This window comes from Cornus florida, unplaced genomic scaffold (genome assembly GCF_030987335.1).
Source record: "Cornus florida cultivar Cherokee Brave unplaced genomic scaffold, ASM3098733v1 CherokeeBrave_3.0.0_Hap2_Chr04, whole genome shotgun sequence".
Lineage (NCBI taxonomy): Eukaryota > Viridiplantae > Streptophyta > Magnoliopsida > Cornales > Cornaceae > Cornus > Cornus florida.
The window spans coordinates 91,925,702-91,941,203 of NW_026775574.1; the positions used below are offsets into that span (position 1 = coordinate 91,925,702).

The window sequence follows — 15,502 nt, forward strand, 5'->3', positions numbered from 1 at the left end:
ACCCACTTCTATTTTTCAGGTACACGATAGTTCCAGGCTTAGACGTGTTCGTGCTGAGCAGAGGTCTCTATTCACTCTTCCGACAACGTAGGATTCTCTCCATAGCTTTATTTCTGAATGTTTATTACAGTTGTTTTATCTTCCGTTTGGATGTTTAATAGGGGTCCACTAGAGATGGATTCCCGAGTTATAAAGTGAAGGAGTTTTGGAGTTTGGGTTATCAGATTCTAAGTATTTAATTATAAAGGATTTTACTTTTAGTTTCTTCCAGCTTAAACTTTATTTTTTTTCTTAAATTCATTTTTGTCATCTGTGTTCGTATTACATATTAATTGTTTGATATTCCCTCGGGTTTGGGCCCGGGCCTAATCAACCCGTGTCTCGGATCCGAGGGGTATCACAGCAACTAATAGAGAAAAATAACCTACCTTGACCAGCCGCCAGACCTCTTAGACATATTTCGTTATCAGAGATAAAGATTTTCCTCAGATAAGAATGATGACATTTCTTATCCAGGATAATGAATGACGACGTGGTTCAACAGAGTGAGGATAACCTTGGCACAATTTGAGGAAGTCAAAGGAGTAAATCTTATCCCCGACAAATCTGGTAACAAACGATCTCCTCTGATCTCGCACAAGCGGATCTCCCGCGGGATCAATTTGATTCCAATCGACGGACATAAATAAGGCACCAAGCCATTAAAGAATGTACAAGAAAAAACCTCTAAACATGATATACATAATTATTATGTGATACGATTACAAGGACTAACTTGATCGTCGGAGGGTCCTCAGCTGGCACCCCACCGGTGCCATTCGAGGTGACGTCCCTTTGTTTTATAGGTAAATGCCGTCGTTCTGAGTCGTGAGGATTTCCGCATCAACAGTTACAAATCAAGCAAACCCTTAATTATTGGAGAGTATTTACACTGAGATTCCACAGTTGTCAACAACCCTCTTGTAATTTATGAACACTTTGAACCTTGTTAATAAAAATATCTAAGTTAGGCTAAAATTATAATTATATGAACCTTTCAGTTAACGAGTTTGTTTCATACAAATTGGCCCGTTTTAATTACCAAGGATACTAACTCACTATTAGTAAATAAATATAAATTTGTAAATTACTTTGTCAAATGTTTAATTAAATATTGAAACCATTTCAGGCGACTTGTGAATGTTGAATTTTAAGTTGATAAAAAAATAAAATTAACTTGTTGACCAATCAGCAGTAAATAATAAATAGGTCGTGTCAAATTTTTTAGACTAGTCTTTACAACATTATTAGAAGTCAATGGTCAAATAATATTTTATACCATATTATTCACTCACATTTATTTTTTTTCAAATTATTCACTCACATGACACCCTAGTTTTAGAGTGTGCTATATAAACCTAACAAAAAGGCAAAAACAATAATTGGTCTCTTAATTTTACAACATTTTTTTACTAAACATGTTTTCAAATTATTCTAAAAATTTTACAACATAATTTGCATTGGTAAACATGCTTTCAATCACTATCGAACACTTCACAACAAATAATAAATTTCTGTTTCGAATTAAAACATACATGGACTACAAATGAGCGGAAGAAGATTTGAAAGAAATCATAGAATAAACGATAAAGATTTGCAGAAATGGGGAGGACTTTGAAAAAAGCTTTGCTCTACCGTTGAGAAGGAGGTGGAAGAGTCGACCATTTTGAAATTACTCTTGATTTCATTTCAATCGATTTTAATTTTTGTTTCAATCTGTCAATTGGTGGAAGAGTTGATCATTTTGAAATTACTCTTGATTTCATTTCCATCGGTTTCAATTTTGTTTCAATTGGTTTCAATTTTACCCAATTTCACACTCTGGGCATATTTTCTTTGAAAATATATTATTTTCTAGTCATCCAATTTTTGTTATATAAATTAAGACACATCTTGCAATATTGATTTTTTTTTTTTCTGCATTATGTTTAAATGCAACCTCTAGCTTCAAAAAACAATTTAGGGACAAAGAAATTCCTTGCTTCTCTGGTAAAATAATACTATAAAGAATATATCAAGAATACATGAAACTAAAGCCTTTTGGAAAAGCAGCACTACTTTTCATCCATCACTTGCATCATTTAGTAAGATAAAACTTTCGGTTCCAATAATAATTGTTTCTACATTATTTAGGTTGTTACGAACCTGCTTATACAAAGCTAGAAATAGCTATGTTTTCAATGATGCAATGTGGAGGCAAGAATGGTGGTGAATCTTGATGTGGATCGTGTCTAGGAGGTCCAAAGGGTGCATGACTATAATGAAGCAATTTTTCATAATGATGAGCCATAGGGGTTAGAGTTTGGATGGCGCCACCTTCGGGTTCTTTTACATGTAAGGCCGGAGAATGTATCGCTATTGGTGCGGAACTGTAATGAAGAGGTAGTACATGCTGCTGGCTGCTGCCACCAAATTTGAGCATATTGGAGATGCATCGATGGCAAAAGCAACCACAGTTGCTTGGGCTATGGGTCTTCTTCAACAATGGACTTCAAGGGTGTTTGAGTCGGACGCCAAGAAATGTTCTTCTTCCAGCTAATGGATCGATCTCATTCGACTATCGCTAACATTTGCTCGAGCTACCCACTTGCTAGCGAAGTTTGTTGTTTTAAATGCCTTAGTACATGAGGATATTACGAATCTCTCACTAGTTGTGTTGATGGAAATTCAGAATGATTGTAGTCCAGTTTCTTAATTAATAAATATATCTCTTTAACATAGACAAAATAATAATAATAATAATAAATTAAAAATTTTATCCAAGAAAGCTACTTATTTACTGCATTAAGTTCACGTTGTATTTTCTAATTGAAATAATTTAATAATCACGGGACTCCGAAGTCTCTCCGTTCTGTTTGTTAAACCTCGCATTTTATTGTGTTTTTGGTGGCTGGTCCATAGCACCGTAAATAATGTAGAAAAATTTATTATTGGAACCGGAAGGTCTCCTTTCCTGAATGATGTAAGTGAAGGATGAAAAGAAGTGCTACTTTTCCAAAAGGCTTCAGTATTCTTGATCTATTCTTTATGGTATTATTTTTCCATAGAAATAAGAAATTTCTTTGTGGCTAAATTATTTTTTGAAGCTAGAGATTACATTTAAACATAATGTAGAAGAAAACTCAATATTGCAAGATGTGTCTTAATTCATATAACAAAATTTGGATGATTGAAAAACAATATATATATTTGCAAAGAAAATATGAACAGTGCGTTTGTGTAATTTTACAATTTTGTCCATCAATTATATATTATTTACATGTATAAAAATTTAGAATTGAATGGAAAAGACAAAAACACCCTTCTTGCTACTCACAGACAAATACACGACATAAACATATATAGCAATTGAGAGCAAGGACGAATAGGGAGAGCCAGGGCCGGCCCTGGGACTAGGCGGTCGCCTATGGCCTCCAAATTTGGGGGCCCAACCTATATAGTTATACTAGGCCTCAAAATTTGACCCAAAATAAAAGTAGATCCTACAGAAAAAAAATGATGATACAGAAAAAAAAACATATTGGCCCATAATAGAAGTAAAACGCTTGGGTTTATGGGCCCAATTCTGTTCAGTTCGGCTGTTTTTTAGCCACTGAATTTCTCTACCCATTTTTAAGTTTTTCGAATCAAGAAAAAAAAGATTGAAAAAACGAATTGGGTTCTAGGGCTCCTGTCGCTCCTCGAAGGCTCGAAGTCGAAGAATAAGATTTGGGTTTTGTGTTTGGGATATTAGCTTCAATTTCATCAGGAGCTGCGCCGAAAAGATTACAAGTAACTAACTCATCCAAATTCCAATTTATGGTACTGGGTTCCTTTTTCGCTTTTTCCAATCTGAAATTGATCTTTTTTTTCTTTTTTTTTCCTTGGTGTTTTTGGAATTTTTGATCTCCTTTTTGATCAATTTGAATCTAATTTCATTGGTCTGGTTGATTATTGAATTTTGAAAATTTATGGGATGCTTGAAATAGATTATTTACCCCTTACCTTAGAGTCTTGGAACAAAAAAGGCAGGATAAATTGGATAATCAAGTGGAATTACAGCTGGCTACTTGTTATTCCACGTAGTGTATTGCTTGAAATCATGTAGGTTACAAGGCAATCATTCTGGCTTCTTCTTTCTTTTCAAGGAATGTTGACTGAAACTTGCCTTGGACTTATAAATGATTTTGCAGAGAAAACTTAGAAAGGGCTGTTATATATATGAAGAGAATTGAAGTCATACCTAATATTCCAATAAAGAACTATGAATTGAAGATTGTGTTTAATAATTCGAGGGTTTTTTCGAGGTGGGTATTTGGCTTCTACGATGCATGTGAAAGTGAAAGAAAGAGTTTAAGAGTACTAGTGTGAATTGGGTGTTTAATATAAAATAGAAAGTGAGATTGTTTGCTTTGGTTTTGACAAAGTTCTACATCTGTATGAGGTCATGAAGTTGATTGGTTAGAATTTGTCTTGTTTAGAGCTGTTGAGTAGTATGGAATTATGGATTTAATTGATAACTGGTAACATTTATATACGGAGGTCTGATGAACCTTTTTTTCTCTCTCTCTAACCTAAGACCCATTTTCATTCCTCTCCTTCTCCTTCGTCACCACACCCTGACCCATTTTCACTGATCAACCATTCAGCCACCTGAAAAGCAGAGCCAATTGAGCTCAATCCTAGTAAGACACAAGAAACTTATTACTTTCCAAGTTTGTACAGACCCAATTTAAAAATTGGTCTCTTAATGAATGTGCTTGTTTGTTTATACACAACAAAAAATTGCTCTCTTTTTCTCTCTTGTTTGGGTTTTATATCTCTAATCAGTTCATCTTCTCCTCCTGTATGCAGAAAACTGTTCAAATCCCATGGAGAAAACCACCTCAATATGTTGTGTTCAAAACGCAAGGTACCATCTTTTTACTTATGTATGGATTTGCATGCCTCTTTTATATATTTTATTTTTAAATCAAGAATTTTGGTTACAAAAATTCAGCACTACTATGCTGTTTCTGTTTTCTCACGGTTTTTATTATTATTATTATTATTATTATTATTATTATTATTATTATTATTATTATCAATGTGAAACAATGATGACTGTTTACAAATTAGTAGATATTATTTTTTATTTTTTTCTACTAATAAATGTATCATCATCATCATCATCCTAATTGTCAATGTGAAACAATGATGACTGTTTACAAATTAGTAAATATTATTTTTTATTTTTTTCTACTAATAAATGATGACTGTTTACAAATTATTTTTTTCAAATATGCCTTGCAGCAAAACCGGTGAGTATTCTATTTTTGCGGCTAGGACCGTGCCAAATATCAAGTTGCCTTAAAGGTGTATCAATTTTTTTTTAATGGGTATCAAGTTGCCTTAATCCTAGTAAGACAAGGAAACGTATTACTGTATTATTACTTTCCAAGTTGGTACAATGTATATAAAATTGGCCCCTTTTCTGGTCGAATAAAGCAAGCAAAAATTGCTCTCTTTTTCTCTCTTGTTTGGGTTTTATATCTCTAATCTGTTCATCTTCTCCTCCTGTATGCAGAAAACTGTTCAAATCCCATGGAAAAGACCAACTCAATATGTTGTGCTCAAAACGCAAGGTACCATCTCTTTTATATTTTTTATTCTTAAATAAATGAAGAAATTTTGTTACAAAAATTCAGCACTACCATGGTGTTTCTGTTATCTCACAGTTTTTTTAATTATTATTATTATTAATAAATTTTAATCTTTAATTGGAATAGTGAAAAGGATGATAAAGGAGGGTTGTGTTTAGAGGATCACATTAGTGGACTTCCTGATGTTGTACTCGTTGCGATCTTGTCACTATTGACAATGAAAGAAGTGGAAAGAACAAGTCTGCTATCAAAGAGATGGAGATACACGTGGACTTACATTACTGGTTTGAACTTTGATTCCTTACATATAAAACATGGACTTAAACTCAGAGAAAAGGAAGTTGAAGTAGAAAGGCGATTGTATTTGAGTTGGGTTAATCAAGTCTTGAAATTGCATAACGCGCCAACTATAGATGAATTCAGAGTTCAATTTGATCTTGATGAAACTTGTAGACTTGATATTGACAATTGGAAAAGAGAGTTAGAAGGCTTGAGTTAGACTTGTCAGAAAGTATCACAGGTAGTAGAGAGGAAGAGAATTACAATTTTCCTGACCCATATGGTATTACAAATCACCTAAATTCATTGTCTCTTGGGTTTACTAGCTGCAACTTCCTGACCAATCTCCTGCTGACAGACGTCAATGTAAATGGACAAGTTCTCGAGTACTTCTTAACTAACTGTCCATTATTGTAGAAAAATTCCGATAGTCTTGTAAATCTGAAGGTTCCTGATCTATCACTCAAAAATTGAAGCGTTTGGAGATAATTTATTGCTTCAATGTGGAAAGTATTGAGATTTTTGCTATGATTTAAGAATGTCAAGCAACCTATTGATTTGTTTATCAGGGGTGAATATTGTGATTATCTAATATATAAGTTTTTGGAGATTTCAAGCTATCTTTCTCAGCTAGAAAGCCTTGCGTTGCAGATGACAACCTTCATGGGGGTTAGGAAGTTTAACTGATTCATTTGATCTCTTCCCCTTCATTTTTATTTTTTTCTTTTTACTTTTTAGCTTAGCTGTGCTGATTTACTTTTTCTTTGGTTTATGTAGAATAGTCTTGAAGATGCTAAATTTCCTGTATTAAATAAACTCAAGCGACTAGAGTTGAAAATTGGCGCAATTGATGGTGTAGACCTTCTTGTTTTTGCTCCCCTGATAGAATGTCCTTTCTTGTCTAAATTTGTGTTCCAGGTAATAACTTTTACTTACACAACCTACATTTCTAATCTGTGAGGTTTATTGCTTTCGTAATTGAATTTTCAAATGAAAATTTTGATTCATTTGGACTTCAACTTAAAAGCTTTCAATTTTCCAATCAATTGCTTCTTTATAGCTATTACAAAATTTAGACCAGTAATTGGAAAAATGCTCTTACAAGTGTTTAGCTTAGCTTAGCTTGCTCTATTCTCTTGTTCAAGTATTTTATAACTGAATGTTTATCATTCTGTTGTTCCCGTGTTGGTTTAATTTTTACTGCCTTGGAGTTATACATGGTCTTTTAATATGTTCCATGTTCTTAGATTGCTTTATTTTGATGATGGTTCAAGAACTCCTCCCAGAGTAGAACCTCTTGAGGTCTATAACCTTATTCGGTTAGATTGAGTTTTATTGCTCTTAAGAATAGTGTGAATTCCTTTCTAACGCAGTGTTTTCTTATGTCTAACGCGATCGATTTCGCCAGTGGTGGTTATTCCATTAAGTCTGGCAATGTTGTGATTCTAACTTACAGAAGATTTGATGCTTGGTAATTTGGTTTTTTATGCTAATGGTCTTCAGTCATATGTATAACAGCCTTGTTGGAGCTGGTGGTGGTTATTCCATTGATTCTAGCAATGTCATGTTTTTAACTTTTAACAATTATGATTTGATGCTTGGTAATTTGGTTTTGTATGCTAATAATCATCTGCCCACCATGTGACTGCATTCCTCCTTGTTACAGCTGGAATGGTGTGAGAGCACTCGGAAATTAAAACATAGCATGTTTACATCTCAGCCCCATCAGTACCTTAAAGTGGTAGAAATAATTGGTTTTGTTGGGCTTACAAGTGATGTTGAACTTGCAATGTATTTAATTAAGAGTGCTATCAATCTTGAGACGATTACTTGTGATTCTCGCCAACCACTTCTAATAGGAACTCCATGGGAGTTCATGGAGACCAAAGGGAAAAGGGTAGCAAGGAAACATGCCAAGAAGCTTGGCACCAAACTTCCGCTGGAGCAACTTTGGTAATAATTTAATTATATGTTTGTATAAGCTGGAGCAGCTTTGGTAATTCTTTAATTATATGCTTGTATAAGCTATGGCTTGTAAGTTTATTTGGTATTAAATGTTGGATAGTTGAAAATTTTCATTTATTTTATTTTTAGTATAATACTAAAATTTTATTAATTTACTTTTTCATTTTCGTTTAGTGGTTTCTTTGTTAATTGTTATATTTCCTTTTCATTCAGATGAATCTAAAAGCCCGGAGTCTGATCTTTCTAGGGGTGACATCTTGAATATTTTTCTGTTAGAAATACAGAGAATTTCCTAGTTTTCCCTTAAATTCAATATAATATTGAATAACATCAGGAGGTTAATGAAAAACATCCATTCTCCATTAGGACAAAACTATCGTTGCATCGATATGTAAATATTTTGTACAAAAAATATTTATTCACACTAATATTTATAAGGTTGTAATAATAATAGAAAAAAACACATGTATAAATTATTGTATAAACTAATGGACATTTTTGGCTCAAAAAATGGGGCATATACATGACACACACATAAATTATATATATCCATATAATGAGTGGACCCTACCAAAACATATCCGGCTAACGCCATCCGTAGCGGGCTCTTCAAAATCCATTCCAATAGACTGTTTGGGCATGCAGCGGGCTAGTTAAAATTGGTAGGGCCCATTTTCACGCGCGGCAGGCTTGCGGTATTCAGCGAGCCTGCTCGCGATCGCTGCCCTTTCTTTTCTTTTTCTTTTTTCAAAGCGGCACCGTTTTGGGCTGTCCCTATTTTTGTCTTATTCTCCAACTCCTACATGGTGCGCCAAACAGTGTCTTAGAAATTTTTATTTTTTATTTTTTTTCTTAAAACTTAAAAATAGGTTATTTTTATATCCCTTTAGAAAAAAAAAATTAAAAATAATATTCATTAAATAAAAAATATATTGATTAGGCACTATTTATCGAAAAAAAAAATTATTTGGATCAAAAATAAATTCAAAAAGTTTTTTTTTTTTCCTTAAAATTTGTTTTTTGTTTTTTTTTTTTTTTTTTTTTTGCTTTAAATTGTAATCCTTATTTTCTTATTCCTATTCATTATTTTGTAATCCTTATTTATTTGGGCCAAAAATAAATAAATAAAAAAGCCGTTTTTTTTTTTTTTTAACACTTTTTGTAAAATAAATAATAAAAATTACAAATTCATTTACTTATTCCCATAGAATTTTGTAATACTTATTTTCTTATTCCAATTCATTATTTTTAATCTTACAAAACCATTGCATAATAAAAATTCTAGTACGCGAAATGTCATAACATTTTAAAAGTAAACAAAATGCAACATAAATTAAACTTCTTCATCAGCATAGCGGTTCCACAAATTTTTCATCAAATCATTTGTAATACCCCTAATTTTAAAAGGATAGTCTCGGTATTTATTTATTTGTTTTAATTATATTTTTAATTATTTAATTGATTATTTGATTAATTGTTTATGTGTTTAATTGAATTAGGTATTACTTGATTATTTGATTATGTGTCTATGTATTATTTGTATTTGTCTATGTGTTAATTGTTTAATTAGATTACGTACTTAAATGATATTTTGATTAATTGTAAATTAAATGTTTTCGTTTCTTTTATTATTTTATTTTATTTTTCTTTTATGGTTATGGTTAGTGGTAATTGGCCAACCAATTGGGTCCCATGGACTACTTGGATAGGAGGTTGGATGTGTATGGATTATTACCCGTGAATAGTTGTATATGTATATATATAGATATATATTATATACATATATAAAAAGGAAAGTAATTTATTAATTACTTTTATGGTAACTTGGGTAGTAATATTTAATCTGATATATATGTTTTATATTTAAATAATAAAAATATACATAGATTTGATACGTGTTATATTTCAAGTTACTTTATAATATTATGGTAACTTAAGTATTATTGGATAATCTATTAATAAATAATGGAATGTTTATAATTTATTTATTTAATAAACATATACATAAATTATATACGTAACATATTTTACTTACCTTTTTAATATATATAAAAGGGAAAGTAATTTATTAATTACTTTTATGGTAACTTAGGTAGTAATATTTAATCTGATGTATATGTTTTATATTTAAATATACATAGATTTGATACATGTTATATTTTAAGTTACTTTATAATATTATGGTATCTTAAGTATTATTGGATAATCCATTAATAAATAATAGGATGTGTATAATTTATTTATTTAATAAAGATATACATAAATTATATACGTAACATATTTTACTTACCTTTTTAATATTTTATTTTTTTATTTTTTTTTAAGTTGACTTGGATTGGGAAAAGGGTTAGGGTTATTTTATTTAGCCTATAAATATATAGCTACAGGTTGAAAAAGGGGGTTAGAAATATTCACGTGATATATTCTAGGGAGAGAGAGTTAGAGAAGGAAGGAAGAAGGAGAAAAACTCTGTAGAGAGAAGATCAAGGAAGAAGAAGTTTAACTTTCGATCCGAAAGTTTAAAACAAGTTCTTCTTCTATCTCTTTCCCTTTGATTCGTGTTTCTATGCATGCCTAGGAAATTTCAGGATTTATTAAACACATAAAATTAAATAATTATGCATGTTTAATTGGATTAGAACATAGGTTTTATGAAATTGGTTCATATCTGCTCTTGTGTTATGAATTGATAAATGCATGATTTTGATTTGATTTTCGGTGTGAATTTTTATATGTTTACATTATGTATTTTTTCATATCTGTGGAATGATGGAACGTAGAAACATGCCTAGAATTCCTGAACATTAAATAGGAACTAGGTTTGGGTTTAAATAAATTTAAATAGACTCAATCATAATGATGCTTGCTATTTGAATGTTTTAAACAAACGAATGAATTTAATCTTTTAATATGTTTAAGCACTTGAGATTAAATGTGTAGGATGAATTGGATACGGAGAATGCTTATTTGACGGTATAATAAAATATCATCATGTATAAGATTCAGTTTGTGTAGGACATATGATATAGGAAGCTTAAATAAATAATAAGTCATTCCTATTTTGTGATAACTTGATATCATATTATCATAGTTATTTCTGGAATATTTGATGTATTTCCTTAATCGTTACATCAATTGTTATATTATGTGGTTTAATGCACCGGTATGGGACGGTGGCATTCTAGGGACGGATTAACTTATCAGTTAAGTCCTACCTATTTTATATAAGGGAATGGATTAACTAAAATGTTAAGTCCTACTTATATTCAAATCAGGTCAGCTGAACAAGTTGAATGACTTATGGAGGATTAATTTATTATATAAGGGAATGGATTAACTAAAATGTTAAGTCTTACTTATATTCAAGTTAGGTCAGCTGAACAAGTTGAATGACTTATGGAGGATTAATTTATACTGGATAGGATGGTTACTAAATTATATATATATAAGTATGGTGCCATGATATGAGCTTGAGTCTCAGGATCAATGGTTAGGGCGCGTATATCGCCAGAGATGTGTAGCTAGATATAGTGTAGTTGTATACCCTGGTAGGTTTAGGTACTCATGCCCACTATATGTGCGTTTTGCATGTTGCCTACTATTCAGGTTGAGACAACCCTATAGTCTAGTGAGGTTCCTTTAGTGTGTATATATATATATACGGACTACTAGTTACTGTTGGATTGACTAGGATGTATACGTGTATCGGATCTCTGCTTGGACTGTAGTAGAGTAGAACTTGTTTGTAGGCCTGACCCACCATTATTTTTCAGGTGTTCGTCACGAGTAGAGGTTGTTCTTGCTGAGCGGTGATCAGTCTACTTCATTCTTCCGATGCTACATAAGAGTTCTTTTATGATTCAGTTTCCTGTTTTAGATTACTGTCATTTGTTTAGTTTGGATTTTCTAGGGGTCCACACGGTATGGATTCCCGAGTTGTATTTTGGAGGATCAGTTGTATCAGAAGAGTTTATTAATTAATGGAAATATATTATGAGGTTTATTATTAGATTATCATTTTAGTTTCTTGTCAGCATTTTATTTATTCTTCTTTATTCTTTTGTACTCTGTGTTCGTTTATTATCAATTTGTTTTGATATCCTCGGGTATTCGGGCGTGGGCCTGGCCAACCCGCATTCGGAAATTCAGGGGTATCACATCATTCCTCAACCACGTATTTGTTTCTCTGTTGCGAATCTGTAGTTGGCGAGAGGATATGTGCGCCGCTAAAACTGCTGGGCATCGACTTAAAGTGGGAATCAGGATTGCATCCTCCAATGGTGAAGTCCATTTTCCAACATTTGCATGACGCTCATCTTCAATGATCATATTGTGAAGGATGATGCACGTTTTCATTATGAGACACAAGTTATCTTTCTCCTAGTAACGCACTGGTCCTTGCGTTATTGCCCACTTGATCTGTAATACCCCAAAAGCCTATTCCACATCTTTCCTTGCTGCCACTTGTCGCTGAGCAAATAATTTTTCTTTTATAGTGGTTGGGTGCGGGATAGTCTGCATCAAAGTTTCCCATTTAGGGTATATACCATCAGACAGGTAATACCCTATTCTATAATGATGTCCATTCACTACATAATTAATCGGAGGTAATTGGCCATTGACGATACCGTTGAATACCGAGGAATAATCCAACATATTTATATCATTGTGTGAACCCGGCATTCCGAAAAATGCATGCCAGATCCACAAATCTTGTGAGGCAATTGCTTCCAATATGAGAGTATTCTTGCAAGATCGTCCCCTATATGTGCCTTGCCACTCCACTGAGCAATTCCTCCACTCCTAGTGCATATAGTCGATAGAACCAAGCATAACCGGAAATCCTCTCTACTTCCCTTCTTCAAGCAGCCGTGCTATGTTGGCTTCGTTGGGTGGGCGTATATACTCCTCCGCATACACAGTAACAATAGTATTACAAAATACCTTCAAGCATTTAATGGTAATGCTCTCGTCCATTTTAATATACTCATCATAGTAATCGACTATACAACCATATACGAGTATACGAACAACAGTTGTCATCTTCTATATAGAAGACAACCCCAGACGACCAGTCACATCATTTTTTTGGACAAAGTAGTCATCATAAGCTTTGACATCATTAAGGATACGAAGAAAAAGTTCTCGTCGCATCCTGAATCGCCTGTGAAAGTACTCCGGTGGATATATGCAATTCTCATCGAATTAGTCTTTCATTAGCTGATAGTGGCTTCCCTCTTGATCACGATGAATGTACCGCTTCTTTTTACGGACTTGAAATACTTGCTTAACTATGTCTGGCCTCACTGAATTCATAATCTCATAGAATTTGTCTTGATCCTACTGAATCAACACCCCAAAAGGATCATCTTTCGAAGAGGATGACGAGAAGGACCATTTGTTAGTAGTGCAGCAAATGCATCTAAATCATGCCAGAAATGTGGTAAACCAGTCGGTGCAAAAGATATTGTTCCTCGTAAAAGGAAATTCAATATGCACATTGGCGTTCCTGAAGAGGCCACAAAGAAAGCAACAAAAATTATTGATAAGAAAGCGGCTCTTGATAAAGTCCAGGTACTGAAAAATGATGAAACAATAAGCCTTGATGCGGCAAAAGCAGCCAATGATAATGTGGCCATTGATAAGGCGTATGCCCTTGATGAGGCAATGGTACCTGAAAGTGATGAGATCTCAATAAATTATGGAATACGATGGAATATAAATGAAATTGTTGTCGATAACATATTCTCATATACTGTTGTTTTAGATATTGAGAATGAGGATCCAGAACCTCAAAATGTTGACGAATGTCAACGAAAAAATGATTGGCCAAAATGGAAAGAAGCAATACAGGCAAAGCTAAATTCATTAGCTAAACGTGAAGGATTTGGACATGTAGTCCAAACACTTAAGGGTGTAAAGCCTGTTGGGTACAAATAGGTATTTGTACGAAAACGTAACGAGAAAAATGAAATTATGAGATATAAAGCCCGACTAGTAGCTCAAGGTTTCTCACAGAGACCTTGTATTGACTATAATGAAACATACTCTCCTATGATGGATGCAACTACATTTCGATTCATAATACATTTGGCAATCACAGAAAGATTGCATATGCAGCTAATGGATGTGGTAACGACATATTTATATGGATCACTGGAAAGTGATATTTATATGAAAATCCAGAAGGATTTCAAATGCCTGAAACAAAACCACGTAGTATGTACTCGATCAAATAACAACGATCCTTATATGGATTGAAACAATCTGGGCACATGTGGTACAATCGTCTTAGCGAGTACTTGATAAAAGAAGGGTATGTGAACAATCATATTTGTCTATGCATTTTTATTAACAAGTCAAGATATGGTTTTGCTATTATTGCAGTATATGTTGATGATCTGAATATTGTGGGAACATTGGATGAAATCGAAAAGACAACCACTTATTTAAAGAAAGAATTTGAGATGAAAGATCTCGGAAAAACAAAATTTTGTCTTGGTCTGCAGATTGAACATTTATCAAGTGAAATCCTCGTCCACCACTCAACATATACAGAAAAGATTTTGAAGCAATTCTATATGGATAAATCGCACCCATTGAGCTCCCTAATGGTTGTCCAATCACTTGATCTCAAGAGAGATCCTTTTCGTCCTCGAGAGGATGATGAAGCACTCCTTAGTCCTGAAGTGCCATATCTCAGTGCAATTGGTGCTCTTATGTATCTTGCAAATTACACACGACCGGACATAGCATTTTCAGTCAATTTATTAGTAAGATACAATTCTGCACCAACCCGCAAACATTGGAATGGAATCAAGCATATATTATGATATCTTCATAGTACAATTGATATGGAATTGTTTTATTCAAAAGAATCAAACTCCCAGTTAATTGGATATGCAGATGCTGGCTATCTCTCTGATCCATACACAACTCATTCACAAACAGGATATGTGTTTACCTGTGGTGGCATTGCTATATCATGGCGATTTATAAAACAGACAATGATTGCAACTTTTTCAAATCATCCAGAGATACTCGCAATTCATGAGGTAAGTAGAGAATGCATTTGGTTGAGATCTATGATTCAGCATATTCAAACAACATGTGGTCTTTCATCAATAAAAGATAGCCCAACAGTATTATATGAAGATAATGCTGCATGCATTGCACAGATGAAAAAGGGTTATATCAAAAGTGACAAGACCAAGCACATCTCACCAAAATTCTTTTATGCATATGAACGTCAGAAGAATGGTGATATTGATATTCAGCAGATACGTTCAAATAAAAATTTAGTTGACATGTTCACTAAAGCACTACCAACTACGACGTTTAAAAAGTTGGTACACAATATTGGAATGCGTCAACTCAAGGATCTTTAGTGTTGAACTTATGCAGCAATAAGGGGGAGCATTAAATTGAAAAAGTATTGGCATACTGTACTCTTTTTCATTCGCTCAAGTTTTATCCCACTGGGTTTTCCTAACAAGGTTTTAATGAGGCAGTTTTAATCTATACAATACCATTTTCATACACACAAGAATATTATACTCTTTTTTCCTTCGTTAAGTTTTTATCCCACTGAGTTTTTC

General features: G+C 33.0%; 1 protein-coding gene across 6 annotated transcripts; it reads left to right on the forward strand.

Annotated features, from left to right (window-relative positions):
- Positions 1 to 3,634: 3,634 nt before the first annotated feature.
- On the forward strand, positions 3,635 to 8,067 carry LOC132303923 (uncharacterized). Of its 6 annotated transcripts, XR_009481441.1 has the most exons (6): positions 3,635 to 3,840; positions 4,873 to 4,930; positions 5,585 to 5,642; positions 5,787 to 6,608; positions 6,717 to 6,857; positions 7,606 to 8,067. XR_009481441.1 is itself a non-coding variant. In XM_059801375.1 (5 exons), the coding sequence occupies exons 1-5, from the start codon at positions 3,838 to 3,840 to the stop codon at positions 7,894 to 7,896; spliced, it is 546 nt and encodes a 181-aa protein (XP_059657358.1). In that variant the 5' UTR covers positions 3,637 to 3,837; the 3' UTR covers positions 7,897 to 8,067. The 6 variants fall into 6 exon arrangements, 4 of the variants coding, with proteins under 4 accessions (XP_059657358.1, XP_059657359.1, XP_059657361.1 ...); XR_009481440.1 differs by having other exon boundaries at positions 5,787 to 6,857; XM_059801375.1 differs by lacking the exon at positions 5,787 to 6,608 and having other exon boundaries at positions 3,637 to 3,840; positions 6,722 to 6,857.
- The last annotated feature ends 7,435 nt before the right edge of the window (positions 8,068 to 15,502 follow it).

Bases quoted from the DNA above. Each gene is read 5' to 3' on its own strand.
- LOC132303923 (XM_059801375.1), top strand. The intron at 5,643-6,721 runs GTACCATCTCTT...TATGTAGAATAG, and splicing joins TGTTGTGCTCAAAACGCAAG to TCTTGAAGATGCTAAATTTC. The intron at 6,858-7,605 runs GTAATAACTTTT...TCCTTGTTACAG, and splicing joins TGTCTAAATTTGTGTTCCAG to CTGGAATGGTGTGAGAGCAC.